The 17,394-nt window shown below is 39.3% G+C and overlaps 1 protein-coding gene across 6 annotated transcripts in view; it reads right to left on the bottom strand.

The window, feature by feature from the left end:
* Positions 1-945: 945 nt before the first annotated feature.
* CSNK1G3 (casein kinase 1 gamma 3) overlaps positions 946-17,394 on the bottom strand; it is a 43,221-nt gene continuing 26,772 nt past the window's right edge. For 3 of the 6 annotated variants that reach the window (XM_081213787.1, XM_081213784.1, XM_081213783.1), the window contains 3 exons: positions 11,637-11,743; positions 10,625-10,648; positions 946-3,235 (listed from right to left, as the gene is read on the bottom strand). In XM_081213787.1, the coding sequence (XP_081069913.1) occupies positions 3,181-3,235; positions 10,625-10,648; positions 11,637-11,743 (186 nt within the window). In that variant the 3' untranslated portion in view covers positions 946-3,180. The remainder of the gene's footprint in view (positions 3,236-10,624; positions 10,649-11,636; positions 11,744-17,394) is intronic. The other 3 variants (XM_081213788.1, XM_081213786.1, XM_081213785.1) reach the window with 1 other exon arrangement.

The raw sequence follows: 17,394 nt of genomic DNA on the forward strand, positions 1-17,394 counted from the left end.
TGCCTTTGTAGTTTGGTGAGCTTCTGTGGTAGGGTCAAATAAACCATGGTGATATGTAATGCCAAGCCAGCAAAACAAAACAATGTTATAAGACAACATACCAAAGTTTCAGATAGTGGTTTGTTTGCAGTAAACTAATCAGAGTTGAACTGATGGGCAGGGTTCATACATAACACTAAGCTATAGTTTAGCATTATGTGCAAACCAGGCAAGTTGGAGATATCCAACATTGGACATACTTAGAGTAGGCCCATTCAGTAAGTCTACTCTATGCCTAATGTTGGATATCATCCAGATATATACTAGCTATCCTTAGTTCAGTCACTGCTATTTGCCAGTTAAATCAATTAATCACTATTAAACAAAAAGACTGCCTTTATCAATTATTGTTTACATCACTATATATTAGCTATGAGTTTTATGCACTTTGTCAAACTAATAGAGGTTAGACCAAGTCTAAACGAGTGTGCCACTAAGCCAGGCTTCCTCAACCTCGGCCCTCCAGATGTTTTTGACCTACTCCCATGATCCCTAGCTAGCAGGACCAGTGGTCAGGGATGATGGGAATTACAGTCTCAAAACATCTGGAGGGCCAAAGTTGACAGAATCAGAGATAGAAAACGGCCATAATGCATGGACAATGGCATACCTTCACCTTGGTAAGAAATAAATTTTGCAAGCCTAAGTTAGATACTCCATATCTGAAGTTGTTAAAAACTAGAGTACCATCAGTAATTACTTTCAGCTTGGTATTTGAAGGAGTAGCACATGCCACTACAAGCCTGTATCTGCAATGAAGTCATGAAATATGCCTATTGATTCTTTTCATAGTTGTGTACAGACTTTAAATTAAAAATTGTTAGTGGTAGTGGATATAGGTCAGTTGTCCCTTGTAGTCCCTTATCTTCACAGTTTCAATGCTGTAGAAAAGATGGAAGAGACAAGTAAAAAAACTACCTTTATTTTTTCTTCTTCATCTGTTACATATTTTTAAACAGGGATGTGTTTTATTATTCAGACATTCAGGCAATGTTGATTTCATTAGTTTAGACAGGGAAAAAGCATATAAATGCAAACATTGTTGGCTTAACCTGAACATAACTGCATAACTTACTACTGACCAGTTGTGTGTTGCGAGGACAAGGTCTTCCTTAGCATTAAAGTGGAGTACTTAAAAATATTGCTAAATAGCCATGACTAGATTCTGGTCTTTGCAGTAAACAAACAGGTTTTATATTTTTTTAATCTTCAAGTCCATAATTGGATTATGTGTAAGGAGTTCAGATCATATAAACACTGTACAGGCCAAAGAAACCCTTGAAGATGAAATCGAACAGGTGTATGATAGGATACTGCATGTATTTACAAATATTATGAAGAAAAATTTGGTCAAATACTGCAAAGAAAGTGTTCACATTAGGATGGCTACCTTCTCAGCTCAAATAAAAATTAAAAACTCTCATTGGGAGTTTAAGACATTATCAATAATACAAACAGGTAGAGTGAAAACTTTCGACCAAGTAATATAGTCTAAGTTTTAATAGGCCAGGTTCAAGCTTGTATACCAAGGATTTACTAAAGTCATTAACAGCAACAGTGACAAACAATGACCAGATCTGCACAATGTGTTCTTATGTGCACCTAATTTCAAGACAATGCACTGCACTTTTGGCTGTTAAGGGGAAAAAATAAATTACAAAACAATCCCTGTAAATGCAATAATGAATCCAAAGGTGTGCATTTATCGATTTTAATACACATTTTGAATGTTACCACAAGATATTAAAAATAAATAAGTATGCCCAAAGGCATGCACTGATAGACAAAGTTATTAAAAGTTAGCTCTAGGAGGCTCTTTTTAAAAGGAAACAAACCATTGAGTTTTGGTCAACAAATCTGTCTAGCCATTTTACTTCCTTTGCTCCATTCTCCACATGATGCTGGCAGCTAAACATGACAAAAGCACACCTCTGTCATTATGGCTTTAAATGAAACAATGGGGGGGCTGCCTTTTCTACTGAACAGTTCGCTTGTTCATAATACAGGCACTTCAAGGAGCTATGAGGAAAGTACCTGACCAAGGCTATTAACTGTTTCTTAGTGTCGCAATATTTCACCAAAGCGTAAGAAAGTTCCAGGAACCCCCGGCTGTGATCAGGAACTAAGGACTAGCATTCATTAAAGGCAGTATTACATCCAATCCATTTCTTCTCTTAAATCAAATAGCAAAATAATTTACAAACATACCTAAATTTTGTTACATGGCACATCCAGACCTTCACCTTGAAACTTGTTATTCAGCACTAGCTTTTGATTAATTTTTGTTGAATGTATTCCCCGATTCATGTTCACAGTTATTTCCTTGTAGTGTGTTTTTTCATAACTCCTAAGCATCTTTCTGTTGAAGTTTCAGCCTTTGTGTCGGACATAACTGGAAGCACAACTTGCATTATACAAACATTATTTCTGTACAAGCACTATTGCCACTTCTACTACACTGCATTTCAATTAGAGGCACAACAAAAGCTGAGTTTTAAATCCAGATTTTACCAACAGTGATTCACCTGCTCCCCTAGAAACCACAGCACAGACTTTTGGCATCAGAGGACTCCTTCTCTTGCTTCTGTCTCAGTACCACTGGGGCAGTGACTGTACCATGTTTTCTGATAGGATTTAATGGTAACAATTTTGCAAATGCAGTACCTTCAAAGCAATGGGGGAGGGGGAAATCAATGCAAGTGTTACTGACAAAAGAAATCTTAAAGCAAGACGTATTTCAAATGTTTGGGTAGTTATGCTTTCATGTCCATTGTTCTCTGAAAAATCACCTGCTTTCGGTATGGCATCAGAAAAACCTCAGCACATGCCAGGTTTACGAAATATCTGGTCTTCAGCTAATCACTGCTAATGTTTTCTATGACAGTTTAGTTTTGCTGGAGGAAAGAGCAGCATTTTTTCCCCATTGGTCCAGTATCTTAGTGGTCAAATATATACTCATGTGGACACAGATTTAAAGCTTCCAGAAGAGATGATCCAAACTAAATATGTTGAACCACCAAATCAAAGCAAGTATGAGGACCTTCTCATCGAAACAGGGGTGCCAGAAAAACGTGTGGTCACTAATCACGATATAGCAGATGAGCAAGTAAGTAATTCCCCATGGTCTGCCTTCTTCCAAAGTCATTTGTGACGCTGAATGGTTTTCCTTTTCCTTCGCTTGAAAAAACAGCAGCACCTGCAATTGTGAAATGAAAATGGTCTTACATGCAGAACAAGGCATCTCTGAAAGAAATATCATGCTAATCTAAATACAGTTAAGAAAATTAAGCCAGTTCAAAGCAGGTTAAAGACAAATCACATCGACTTATAGGGAAATAAGTGTAATAAAGCAGACTTCTAAAACATTTCATCATCTGATATCTATGCAGATGGTGCAATGAAGGTGGTATAGTTATGTGGAATCAACATCTAGGAGGAGAAAAATAAGTACAACACAAGACAACAGATCCCTGTACATTGGTTTCATTAGCTACTAACAAACAGTATATGAACTAGGCATGGCAATGTTTGAACATAAATCTGTAGACATCAGTGGGCATATTTTGTGTGGCTTTGGGGGCTGGTTTATCTGTTGTTATTTTTTAAACATGTGATGCCGTTGAATCTTTTGCTTTTGACTTAAGCAACATGTGTCTGAATCAAGAGAATGGCTTGTAGGAATGGCTTTCACTTTTTAAGGTTTTGTTTATATAGTGAAGAATTACTTATATAGCCTCTTTTACCATTTGATAGTGTTCATGCCATCAGTAAGTGATAAATGCTGACAGTTACACTATAGCATTATGGGTAGCCAAACAGGAAAGAGAGGTGGTGGATGTTTGTACCAGTTTATTCACTGGTGTCATAACGTTCCATCCAACTCTCTCAGGTCTTTATACAGAACATGGAGCAGGCAATGTCCCCGCTCTAGCAAAGGAATAGAACAAGAATGTGTTCCTGCCTTTGTGCAAGCAACCAAGCGGCTTAGGCATTAAAGTGTGAAATGTCAAAAGATGAACATTACAGCAAAATCCTGAATGTCTGAGTAAAAATGACACTGCTAACTTCTAAAACATTGCAAAGTTGGGGATCTCTGCCCCATGTCCGTTCAGTATTCTTTAACATCAATACAGAATTGTAACTGCATCCTGTAGTATGCTTCAAAATAAGTCCCAGGATGACAAGCAAAAATCCCCTTTTCCCCTTTCAACAGCCTATACAGACTATGCTACAGAACATGAGACCCATTTCTAAGTATTAGAGAAAAGGCCACTGAAGACACAGTATTGTCTTAAGAGACACGGGTCGTACAACTGACCACACTCTCCCTTACTGAGTGTGAATTCCCTCTGTTCACTTAAACTTGGCACCACCATTAATCAGGGTTCATGCTAACCCCAGTAAGGCCAGCAGAGGAAAAGTGGGAGGCAAATTCACACTCAAGAAAAGCTGCCACCAGCCAGTGTACTCAATGATGAACAGGAAGGTTCAAAGGGTAAGACAATGTATGGTTTGCATACATTATATGATCTGCATACTCCCCTTCATTCGAGGATCACAGGGTGGCTTACAATATAAAAACACAAAAAATACATACCATCGTAACAAAGAAAAACACCACCCTTCACAGTTTAAAAGGCCATAGACTGTTTAGTTGGCCAAAGGCCTGGAAAAGGAATGTTTTTGCCTGGCACCTAAAGATATGTAACAAGGGTGCCAGGAGAGCGTCTCTGGGGAGAGTATCCCCTAAAAGGGGAGCCAACACAGAAAATACCCATTCTCCTGTTGCTGCCCTCCCGAGCTCTTGCGGAGAAGGCACACAAAGAAGGGCCTTATATGATGGTTGCAGGATCCAGGATGGTTCATATGAGGAGAGGTGGTCCTAGAGGTATTGAGTTCCTCAGCGGTTTAAGGCTTTCTAGGTCAAAACCAGCACTTTGAATTGGGCCTGGAAACTAACTGGTAGTGCAGTAGGAACAGCAACCTGGCTGCTGAATTCTGCACCAACTAAAGTTTCTGAACTGTCTTCAGAGGCAGCTCCATGTATAATGCGTTGCAGTAATCTAACCTAGAGGTTAACAGAAGTTAAGCTATCCCTGTGTCCAGATAGGGGCGTAGCTTGGGGCACTAGGCAAAGCTGATGAAAGGCACTCTGCGCCACCAAGACCACTTGAGCTTCACACAACAGCAATCGATCCAGGAGTACTCCCAAACAGTGTACCAGCTCCTTCAGAGGAAGTGTAATCCCATCCATCCAATCTAGGGAACCACCCATTAACAGTGCCTCAGTCTCGTCATGCTAAAATGACAGTCAATTTTGGAAGGCTTGCTTGAATGAAGATATTATGCAAATCCAAAAGTGATTAACTTTGGATATATTAATAGTAGCCCAATTTCTGATTATAGCCAACTGAAAATAGGCTGAACCCCAACCATATCAAAGGGGCTTAATAAAATCTGGGTGATTCTGAGAAGCATAATTCTAAGTATTGTAAATTCAAACATTGTTTAACCTCAGTGGATTTGACTAATCTCTACTTTAAGTGGTTTAGTACTGTGTATTTTATTCCTGCTTTTTTGTGTTTTGTTCTACTGTTTTATTTGTGACTTTGGGTGCATTTTTATTTCATTTTATTTGCTAGACCACCTTTGTTATTAGGTGACCCAAAAATAATCTAGTGAAATAAAAAAATATGAGGAACAAGGAGGGCACACCAGGTTTGGGAAGGCTGATATAAACAATTATCAAAACACATTACGATAAGACTTGAAGAAATTGATGCTAATACATGCATAACACTATCCTCAACATCACCCTGTTTATTTGGACAAATACACATTTCATAAAACGTTGTAACTGCTTTGTTTGCATTAAAAAGATATTCACACAACTGTAGAATACCAGTTGCAGCCAATGATATGCTCTTAACTATAAATGGTCACTAGAGGGCCTCGCTTTCCCATGTATAACACAGTTACTATTCTGAGGCGTTCTACTATCTATCCCCTTTGAGGCCGAAATTCCAAGTCTGTGAGAAAAGTAGATATATACTCATGACCTGTAAGACAGAAGCAGGCATTTATAGTCTACATGAACTTATACTGCCCTAGTTCTAAAGGCTATAAAATGATTTAGGACTTAATTGCTTTGTGCAAACAGTAGTTAACTATTTTCAGGACCTTTGTTCTCACTGCAGGCAAATGCATGCAAAACTAAACTGCCCTGTGCAATGTCACAGGTCTATAATATAGTTGATTTAACAACTTGTCTGCTCCCCACCTACAAAGTAAAGTGTCAAATCTTGCCGAGGCTCAGCGCCAAGGCATGGGAAAGGAAATCTCCTTTTCCCTTAACATCTCTGTATGTGACCTTTCCCATCATTTACTTTTAAGATGTGCCTGCACTTCAGGATTTTCCAGGTCTATTTTATAGGCTTTTAATTTCTTGTTGCTTACATCAACTTTGGCTTTGGTTGTCTAATTGTTTTCAGGAGCTTTTCCTCCTCTCTTAGGCTTACAGTCATCAAATTCTGCTGGGGTAACTCATCTGTTTCTTGGAAAGCATGCTAACCTTTTAAACAACAACAACTACTGAATTTCTATATGCCTGGAAAACATGATTGTTCCAGCCAAATGATGGGGGGTGTGGAGATACAAATATGCATCAAAGAGCTGCAAAATAAAGCCACAAGCCAGGCTTATCTAGATGAGACAGCCTCAAAGTACTTTGCAGGAGTACAAAAACAGCTCAGTGAGGACTGTGCCTGCTCAGTGGGTGCAGAACACACTGCCTGTTGTAAAGAAGGTGGTCCTAAAAACATGGGGAAGGGAGAATGAAATATTCTGGAAGAGAGCATGGCTGACTGTAAACATGAATAGGAGCACTGCACACTGCAACATTTTATTGGTTTCACATGCCCCTTCTGTCTCTGATATTCAATTTGATATTTCCCACACCATTAAATAGCAGGCAGTAAACATTCCACTCCTATTCCTATGCCTCTAAGGGCTGGTCCAGGCCAATTCCCAACAAGTAGGCAATATTTGTAGAAAGCAACAAAAACAGACAGCATAGCTCAGGCTGAAGGGGGAAGCAGACCCCAGATGCACTCTTGGTGGCAGCTACTGATGCTCTTTTACCGGGCTTGTTGTCAGTAGTTGCCAAGGGACCAACCTCCTGACATGAACTCCAAGAAATGCCCAACCAGGCTGAATCCTGTTGCCAGGCCTACAACTGATTTTTTAAAAACTCAAAAAACCCCAAAGGGAATTTCACAAAAAACTCCAAAGTATTTAGAATTCCACCTGAAATATATGTTGCGTTTCAAGGTGACTTCCTTTCCAGGTGAACAAAAATTTAGATACCGATTGTAAACTATGGTAGCCGAATTGATTTAGAGCTAAGAAAGCCAGTCAACAATTATTTATATTTTCCAAAGGACTCCAAGTGTGAATATTGAAATACTACAGAGACTATGACAACAGGGATAACAGTGGGTTGTTAGTAAGCTTATTTGTCCATTTACAACAAATGAAGGACACACACGCATACAGAATACTAGAAGATATTCCAAGAAAGAAAACAAAGAGAGAGACAGATTTAGGAAGCAGAATTTTAAGAAAGGGCTACCCGGGGGGGACGGGACCCTGAGAGGATGAAGTGAGAGCATAAAGAGCAACATTTGGTCCTTTGTCATTTCCTCCTCCTCACATGCAGAGCCACACACCTACGAATCTCCTATTTCCCACGTTTCCTCCCACTTTATCTCATGTAATTACTAATGGGTGGTGGAAAGGTACGGTGACAGACAGACAGGAGCAGGTGACTCAAATCAGTTACCAATCAAACTGCCAAGAAGAGGTCGGATTGAGCTAACAAATAGATGTAAAGATTGGCCAACATCTCCATCCTAATAGAAAAAGCAGCTAACCCACCTACCCAACTCCCTCCCCTTCCCCACTCTTCTCAGTACTGAGAAATGAAGCAAAGGATAGTAGCTGTCAGGAAGGCATGCTTCCTAGTACTGTACATGCTTCACCACTTCAAGGAAAAGGGATACAACGTGGGGAAGGAACGCAGAACATGGGCATTTCTCCAGCATCTCAAATGAACTCCACCTCACTGCTCAGTCTCAGAGAGAATAAAGATGAAGGATTATAGCTCAGAGTAGCTGTTTTGCATGCAAAACATCCTGGGTTCAATGCTCTGCAACACTAGGTAGGGCTGGGAGAGATTCCTGCCTGAAACTCTGAGGAGTCACTGGCAGTCAATGTAGACAATATTGAGTTAGATGGACCAATGGCCTGACTCCTATGTTCCTTTCTAGCCTTCAGTTAATCTCTAAACTGGATCAATGTTTCTATAAGATACAGTGAAATTGCCTGGGAAGAGGGAGCTCCTTTCATTAGTGAGAAGAAAACTGGTGGCTTAGGCTGTGAGGCTTTGAATCAGGGTGTCTGAATGAATTCAAGGCAATTTAACTCATGATTTGAATCAGCAAGAAGAAGAAAGTATGAAGATGAAGCTTGCCGCTGATTCTGCATCAAAACAATGCTGTAAATCTGACTACTAAACTATGTTATTTTACAGTTAGTACTTTTACACTTTTCATTCTTACCACTAGACTTTGCATCCCTTTGCCACACAATATATGCACTGCAAAGGTTTTCTTTGTTTAGCCTAGAGACGGAATGCTTCTAAAATATTCTTATATAGTCTTTCTTATAACCAGCACTTATTTAATACATTAATGGTGCAATCCCGTGGGCATTTCTCCCTATTGCACTTAGGCAGTAAGTAACCTGTCACTCAAGGAACTACCCTTTGCAGTTTGGGAGGGTTTTTTTCTAACTCCTCAGTGTTGGTGGGGGTTTTGGAACAATGTGAGAAGTTGATCCCCCCCCCCCCAAGCTGGTCTCCATTGATGTCTTCCAATCTAACTCTAGGACATAATCATAAACAATATCCAAGGTTATGGAAGGACTATACCTGCCACTGACTCTGCTAGCATTACAACACCTATTTGCACAGGCTTAAAAAAAATTGCTAGCATTAGTTTGTTGTTTTAAGGAGTCCTGCTGACTCCATAATGTATTTTTTTATGATTGAGCTACCATTAAGTTTGTTTTATCTGTTCTGCACAGCTCTTAGGTCATCTGTACTTTAATTGATTAGTAACCTGCCCTAAAATCTTGCTATAGGGCTGAATAAAAGTATATTAAATAAACAAATAAGGTGAAGCAAAAGCTGTGGAACTGCACATGAACAATTTCCACATGTACACAATAGTTCACAGAGACTTGACATATACACAGTTCAAGAAGAAATGTTCTGTAGTCATTTGCACTTCCCACTACTGTTGACATCAACATGAGCAAGAGCCAGCATGAAAGAACTTCACACATTCATCCCAGGTTTGTGCAAAGATAAAGCTAGCTGAGAGCTCATTTGTACTGAAAAGGGATGACTGCGATACCATATGTGATGCATGTAAGGATGTCATCAGTGATAGGATCTTTTCGGTCAGTGCGACAATGCTTCTTTTGAAATGCATCTTTGCCTGCTCGTTCTGCACTGCATGGAAATTTTTCCTAGGCAGGCGCAAAACTTTCACTTCAAATTGCAGCCAGGGCACACTATTTTTCTGACAAGATTTTGCACAAAGTCTGATTATCATTCCCAGTTCTAAATAGGATATATTATTGGTCCATCCCTCAAAGCGTTTTCTTCTCTGAATGAGATGAACAAAGCAGTATTTTCACTTTTATGATTTATTTTATTTGTCATGACTATTGTGTACCTGACGCCATGCTTGTTCTGCAGCTTTACTGAGGCAGGTTTACACAGCAATGTATTTTAGGCTGTGACCTCTACCAATATATTTATGTTCACTTGTATATTATTATAGCTCATGTTTAAACAAATACACTGGATTATGTTGTTTTAACCTTAATATGCCTCAAGAAAATGCCCCTGTGTCTCCCAACTGTCTGGTACAAATACCAAACAACGTAAGTTTGACAAGCTCTTCCACCACTTTAGAAAATCTGCCATTTAGTTACAGGGTTAGTAAATCAGTATGATAAAAATTAGCTTTGTGCACAGATTGCATTCAGCAATGAAGTCAGGGAACACGCAAAAGTATGAATTTGAGAAATGCAAATGTACACAGGTTGAGCTATCAGTTAGCAAATAATTACCAATGACTAAACTTTCATAATTATCTGCTATAACTTAGTGGCAATAGTGCTTTAATTGTTTATGATGTTAGCACCTAAAAAAAATAGTCTGCCCTCTATAATGGCATACCAATAGGTAAACTACTGCATATAATCATTGACATTAAAACAAAAATTTAGAAGTATTAGATAAAAGTACACCAAGATTTGAAAAACAAGCAGAAACAGAAGCAGGCAAAAGTGCTCCTCGATAAGGTAGTAAGTTTCTCATGTTAAAAAAGACCAATAGCAAAAGCCATTAGAATTCATTTGTAATGGTTTTCCAATTGTACTTTGCTCTTGAGAGCTCTTTTGTTTTTAAAATGCTCTGGAGCCTTTTTCTGCCTGCCTGCACTTTAGAACTCACCACATGTTCAACACTTTCTGGCAGCTAATACAAAGAAAATACAAAGGGGAAAGAGAATCAGAATGCTATCCATTGTAAAAGTGCTGCATTTTGCATATATAACATAACACCGAAGTTATCAAGAACCGAAACGATATTTTACAGTACAACAAATGCACAAACTTTGCTTCTTTGCTATGCAATTTGCTTTGCAAAATTTTCAATGAGGGTATAATTATACCCTAAAAGTGTCCCATGCTCACATGCAGAGGGGTTATTTTAGGTGTCAATAAAGCCCTATTCCTTTTACCACTACCACATCACTGGCGTATGAAGATCTTGAGTTATTTGGAGTTAAGAGAAAAGGGTACTTACATGGGTTTATGAAAAGATGCACCCACCTCCAATTTACTGTATTAATCAGGTGGAGGAGGGAAGAAATATGCTCTGTTGAGTCCCTAGAAAAGTGGCAATAGTGCTTTAATTCCCTAGAAAAGGGACTCAAGCTGCAGCCTTCCCTAGAGAATAGCTGCACTCATTTGCATTCTTTTGGGTAAGTAGTTTTGAGAGCTTTCTAAGTTAAAAAGTGACAAATACAAGCAGCGATTGGATATGAAGCACTTCAGCTCAACACGCACGGTCACATGTACCTTTGGGGGCCCTGTGATTTGAAAAGCTGCGTCTAAAGCGCACCATGAATGCCCCTACTGGGTAGTACTATGGCACTGCCCATTTTAAGCAACAGAAATCCCTCCCGTGTCAAGTATTTGTTCCCTCCAATCAGTCCTATCTTGAGAACTAGGTACTGAAAAACTAAAATGCTCCTATGCCTTGGAGGTTTTGTGGAAATAACAAAACCTCAATTTTTAACAAGTTTAAATGCAAAACTATTGAAGCAGTTTGTGATTTGCTAGTTAAAGTCATGAACTAAAAATAGTGGAAATTACACTTGAAAAGACAGACTAACTCACACATTCAGTACTACAATATGTGATGGTAACATAGCGATTATTTTGTATAAGATAATACGTACTTTGTTTCGTCCATTACTTCCACTTCTGTAGGGGCTGTGATGGGTGCATTTGAACGTCCTGCAGTAGGATCATCTGTGTTGAGCTCTCCATTTGTTGAGCTTACAACCTGCAATTACAAGTATTTCCAAAAATCATACACTAGTAAATTCCCATATTTGGTGCAATATTTGTTTCACAGCATAAGGAGCTGAAATTAGTATATTAATGCATTACTTCTAGGTTATAACTATTTTTCCATTCAAGCCTCGTGCATAGTTTTACTAAACTTTCTCCAACTGCTTGTAGAAAAAGCCATCTACAAAAAAAATGACTAGTTAAAGGAGGAAAAAGTGAAGATTTAGCAATAAAGGATTTGCCGTAAATTGCAACAGCTATTACTATGAAGTACAGCTTTAACTTCAAGCATTGGCAACATTCAGTGGCGCCTCCTGTGGCATCTTGTAAATGCCAGCTGAAAACTTTTCTATTCTGCCAGGCCTATGCAGGCAATGGTTTCCTGGTCTTTTTCCTGAACTTTATTGTTTTTTCACTTGTTTTAAACTTTGCATGTTTTTATGTACTCTTGTTTTTACAGTTGTAAACTACTCTAATATACTTTTGTAATATAAGAGTATATAATTATTTTTATAAATAAAATAAATTCTACAAAAGGGAGAATGAAGGCTTGTCCTATGAATGTCTTGTGAAGGGCCATTTTAATGAAGGTACATGCCCACAAAAACATAATGAATATGATACCAAACACTCTTCAAGCCTTTTCTGCTTCTGAGTATACTTTCACCCTAATAAACAAGCGGTGCAATTTCTAACAAAGGGCGGAATTAAACATCACACTATACCAACTTCCTGTGTGTGCAAGAATTTCGCATGCCAGATGGAATGATCTCCTCTCTCCCTTTCTGTGTGCCGTTCTCCCACCCCGCCATAGCCAATTTCTAGGGCGCAGCAATGGGCCCCACTGTGAAAGTAGAAGTCCTTTTGCACAGGGCTTCCACTGGCAGGAAATGTTGTGTTAATCCCATCCATAATATCCAAACATCTGCTTTGCTTGCTACATGCCTCATGGTACTACCAAAGATCAGGAAAAAACTTTGGGGGGGGGTGTATTTCAAGAAATAAAATTGATATAAACCTGACTTGTTCCTTACAAAAACCACAAAGCATCAGCCAGTTTTCAGTCTTGCTGGCTACAGGGGTCTGTTTCACCAACACATTCTGTTGAAGGAATGCTCTTCATGAAACAGTACCCAACAGGACTGAACCTCACCACCCAGCTCATCATTAGACATCACCTAGTTGATGGATAGGGAAATGGCAGGTCCAAGATTGGTCTGTGGACCAGCCCTAAAGCAACAGCAAACTGGGAGCCTATAGTAAAGGTAAAGGGACCCCTGACCATTAGGTCCAGTCGCGGATGACTCTGGGGTTGCGGTGCTCATCACGCTTTATTGGCCGAGGGAGCCGGCGTACAGCTTCTGGGTCACGTGGCCAGCATGACTAAGCCGCTTCTGGCGAACCAGAGCAGTGCACGGAAACGCCGTTTAGGTACCTATTTATCTCCTTGCACTTTGACGTGCTTTTGAACTGCTAGGTTGGCAGGAACAGGGACCGAGCAATGAGAGCTCACCCCGACGCGGGGATTCGAACTGCCGACCTTCTGAACGGCAAGTCCTAGGCTCTGTGGTTTAACCCACAGCGCCACCCGCATCCCACAAGGAAAGAAAATACAAGAAAAGAAAAGCCTATAGGCATGTCTAAAATATTTAGAAAAAAAACCCCAAGTGAAATCTACCTCTCACAATAAATGTCTGGATAATTTGCTGGGGGGGAGAGAGAACCATTTTTAAAAAGACCTTTTATAAGTGTTTCAAGTTACTGCAACACAAGAACTGTGAAAGAGACAATTCATCAGAGCTATTCAGCTGACATTTTCAGGAACTAAGGCAAACTTTTGTAAAACAGGAATGTAGGAGGCTAGCTAGTGAAACACTAACAATGAACGGTATGTTTCTTCCAGAAATCAAAGCAAGTGAGAAAAATGGACAGTCAGAAGAATTTTCTTTTTTATGTCTCACATTGACAAGTCAAATAGTGTTAGACAACCAACAAATTTCTCTCCACAACTTGAATCATTCATTTGCTTTAATGGGAGCTAAATAGACAGAATAAAACTGAAGACAGATTTCCCAAAGCTCCATAACCACATGTTTGGGACTTTCAAAAAACCCTAATCACTACCAACAGATGCTTTGCTATTCTGTACTTACTAAAATGATAGGTAAATGAGATCAGTGAACTATTTTGAATGCATAAGGTCAAGGGCTAAAGCTTTCCATTTTAAGATGCTTTCAGGTGCTTTATAACCGCCGAAGTTAATAATGTAGGCCAATATCTTCCAACACGATAAAACTATTTTTGAGGCAACAGTACATACCGTCCACAAGAGTGAACACAAAGAACATTTTGCCACACAAGGCTGACCTGCTAGTGATGATGGCAGGTCCTCAGGTCGTAGGAGAAGGGATGTGTTCTGTTTAGAAGTATACATTTCCATGAAAGCAACACTAGGTTCCCATTCATAGTTCAAAGAGACAACCTATCTCATTGCTCTGGTACTGGGACCTGACCGTCTCATGCCGACTCTTGTGTTTGTTTAGCACTAGTAGCAAGCAATACTGCTGTGCCAGTAAACAATGCTCTCTGCCTGATTCATCTATACTGCAAAGAAGATTATAAAGAATGGATTTGCTAACAGCCTCTTATGTAGGATCCTAAATGTTTGCATGTTGAACAAGCAAAAACACAGCACTATAAAAAGGTTACTGAAATCAAGTGGGATAGAACTGCATAGCTATACTCTATTTGCTGGAATAGGCTATTTTTTAGCTGCAAATGGCACAAGCCTCTCCTGTGCTGAAGTTAAACCAGAAGCACATAGGCTGCATGCTATTGGAATGTAGTCAAGATTAAAGTTTCAGGTGTCACTACTGAATTAGTTTACTTAAAAGTTTTTCTTCCTTTACAGAAAACTTGTATTTGAGATCTCCCACAAGTTGCACATTTTTATTTCAATATTATGATTCATAATAGCTATTCACAACCTTAAACTCCAATTTTGACTATGAACATTTTATTTGGAAACCCAACCCAACCACTCATTTCAGATGTTACATAACGAAAGATAAATACTCCAAGCTCAAACCTAAAATGGTTCAGTTTGTGTGAAGGTAAATTTATTTATTATCCAGGAACCCAAGAACACCCAAGAAGTTCACAAGGTGAGCTTTTGCAAACATAAGCAGCAAGCCCAACAAGATGTTAAATTTATGGGCTTAATTCTTTGTATGCTTTGTAGAAGGCTCCTGTAGCAGTTTCTGGTAGCTGTAGTCAGGAACTGGAAACATCTAAGCCATTCAGGAACCTTCTTCAAAGCTCACAGCAACAGAACAAGATTTAAAATATGTCAATGAGTCATATCCAAGGACATCTCTTTTGTAATTTACTACCTAATTTGAGATGCCCCGAAAAATACAAACCATCATGATTCAACACGGAATAAGGAGTGAATGGGATATGTTTTTAATTATTTGCTAGATTTATATTCCAGCTTGCCATAAAAAAATGTCCATGGCAGCTAGAACTGAAAACGCAATAAGAACTTAAACCTAGACTTATTGCATTGCACCTACATATTTCAATGATTCTGATGTAGTCACATATCAGTCATGGCACCATGACTGGACTAATTTCTATAGACAACCGCTATAAGACTCCAAGCATGTATGGGAAAACTCACCAATTCACTGCACAAGCACACAAAATCCTGACCAAACGAATATCTTGAAGAATAGTGCTTATAACACATTTATATTACCAAATCATTTATAGGAAGATCTGCCACAAAATATTGCAGAAACTTCAAGATTAGCAACTTGCAATTTGTTCCTTTTCCATTAAAGCAGGTCATGGAGGTGTCAGACGACAGCGACAGTCATCTCATTCCCTATAATCACCATTACAACACTAGCTTAGTTCCCACCTTTGTCACTATGGCTGTAGCAGAGAACCACTTAACAGACTCTACTGAACAAAAGCAATGAGATCTCTATATAAATGCTAAGTCAAAATGATTCATTTGTACTACTGTGAGGAGTGAGAATGCTCTCACCAAAATTAGCAGCAAAAATAAATGGTGGCATTTGGTGTTTTACAATGTCCTTCATGAAGATCAGCAGTGCCTGACAGTTTACCAGTATCAGAAAAATACTTGTGAGTGCACTTGTAAATTACAACAGGCATCCCTTTTCTTTACACGGATGTTCAACTCATGTTTGTTTTTTTTAAAAAAAACCCAATCTTTCCTCTCAACGAGCCAGCTTTGGGATATTATTATTATAGTATTGGATATGATAGTAGGTATTTTGGATTGATAGCTGCAATTCCCTCCTGGCAAGGGAAGTGGATCCATTTGGATGGGCAACCCTTAGAGACTGATGGAAAACATTCCTTCTGAGCTTCTTCTCTGGCATTGTGCAGCCCAAGTGGCTCCTTGGTATTCTGAAGAGCTATGGGATTTGAAGCAAGCTGGATGACTAGAGTGCAAGAGGTACAAGTCTCACCATGAAGCCAACCAAATGCCCATAACCATGCATACCATGTGGCAGTGCAAACAGCAAAGAAGTCACATTTCACAGCCTGCATTGCATCATCTAGTGGGCAGCAAGTTGAACTATCTTGCATGGTCTGGAGGTTACAGACACACTGGCTGCTGTTAACAGACCGGTGACCATTTCAGTGACCAAAACTGACACTTTTACAAGCACCAAATAATGTTCATTTTGCACTTGCAAATAATAATTCACTTTGGCGCTCCATGCCCATTGGCATTAGGAGGGTAAAGGTAAAGGTAAAGGGACCCCTGACCATTAGGTCCAGTTGTGACCGACTCTGGGGTTGCGGCGCTCATCTCGCTCTTTAGGCCGAGGGAGCCGGCGTTTGACTGCAGACAGCTTCCAGGTCATGTGGCCAGCATGACTAAGCCACTTCTGGCGAACCAGAGCAGTGCACGGAAACGCTGTTTACCTTCCCGCCGGAGCGGTACCTATTTATCTACTTTGACGTGCTTTCGAACTGCTAGGTTAGCAGGAGATTAGGAGGGTACCCACACTTTAATGTTTTCAGCAATTGCTGAAACCATTTTTGTTTAACTAAGTCTACCAAACATGTAAATGTAACAAATATTTTAATCTGTTGTTTTGTTTTATAATGTGTATTTTAAATCCTGCTCATTTTATACTGGGGGGGAAATCAGGCTCTCTAATTTTTAACATCTGCTTTTATCATTCATTTCAATGCATATTTTATATTTTATGCAAACTGCTTGGAGATTTTGATGATTAAATGGCAAATAAATTTTCTTAAATAGTCTCTGCCTGCTCACTGTGAACTATTGAATCCCAGTTCTGTCTCAGCAGCCATGAAAATCGCTCAGTGTGGGAAAAGCATTTCGCTTCTATTGTTGTCTAGTACTTGAGACAACAGCATGCTTTAGCTAATCGTGACTATGGCTGGACAAAAATATGTCAAGAAAGTACCTTCTTTCTGTATCAGTGATTTGTAATTATCACAGTGTCATTCAATAATAAAAAGGAAGACCCTCAATTATCCTTGTATAAGCATTAGTGAAACGAAGTACAAGGGTTGGTAGGATTATGGAAACAGCAAGATTAACCAGTGGACCAATATGATTGCAATTAA

The sequence above is a fragment of the Podarcis bocagei genome (genome assembly GCF_964188305.1).
Source record: "Podarcis bocagei genome assembly, chromosome: 11".
Lineage (NCBI taxonomy): Eukaryota > Metazoa > Chordata > Lepidosauria > Squamata > Lacertidae > Podarcis > Podarcis bocagei.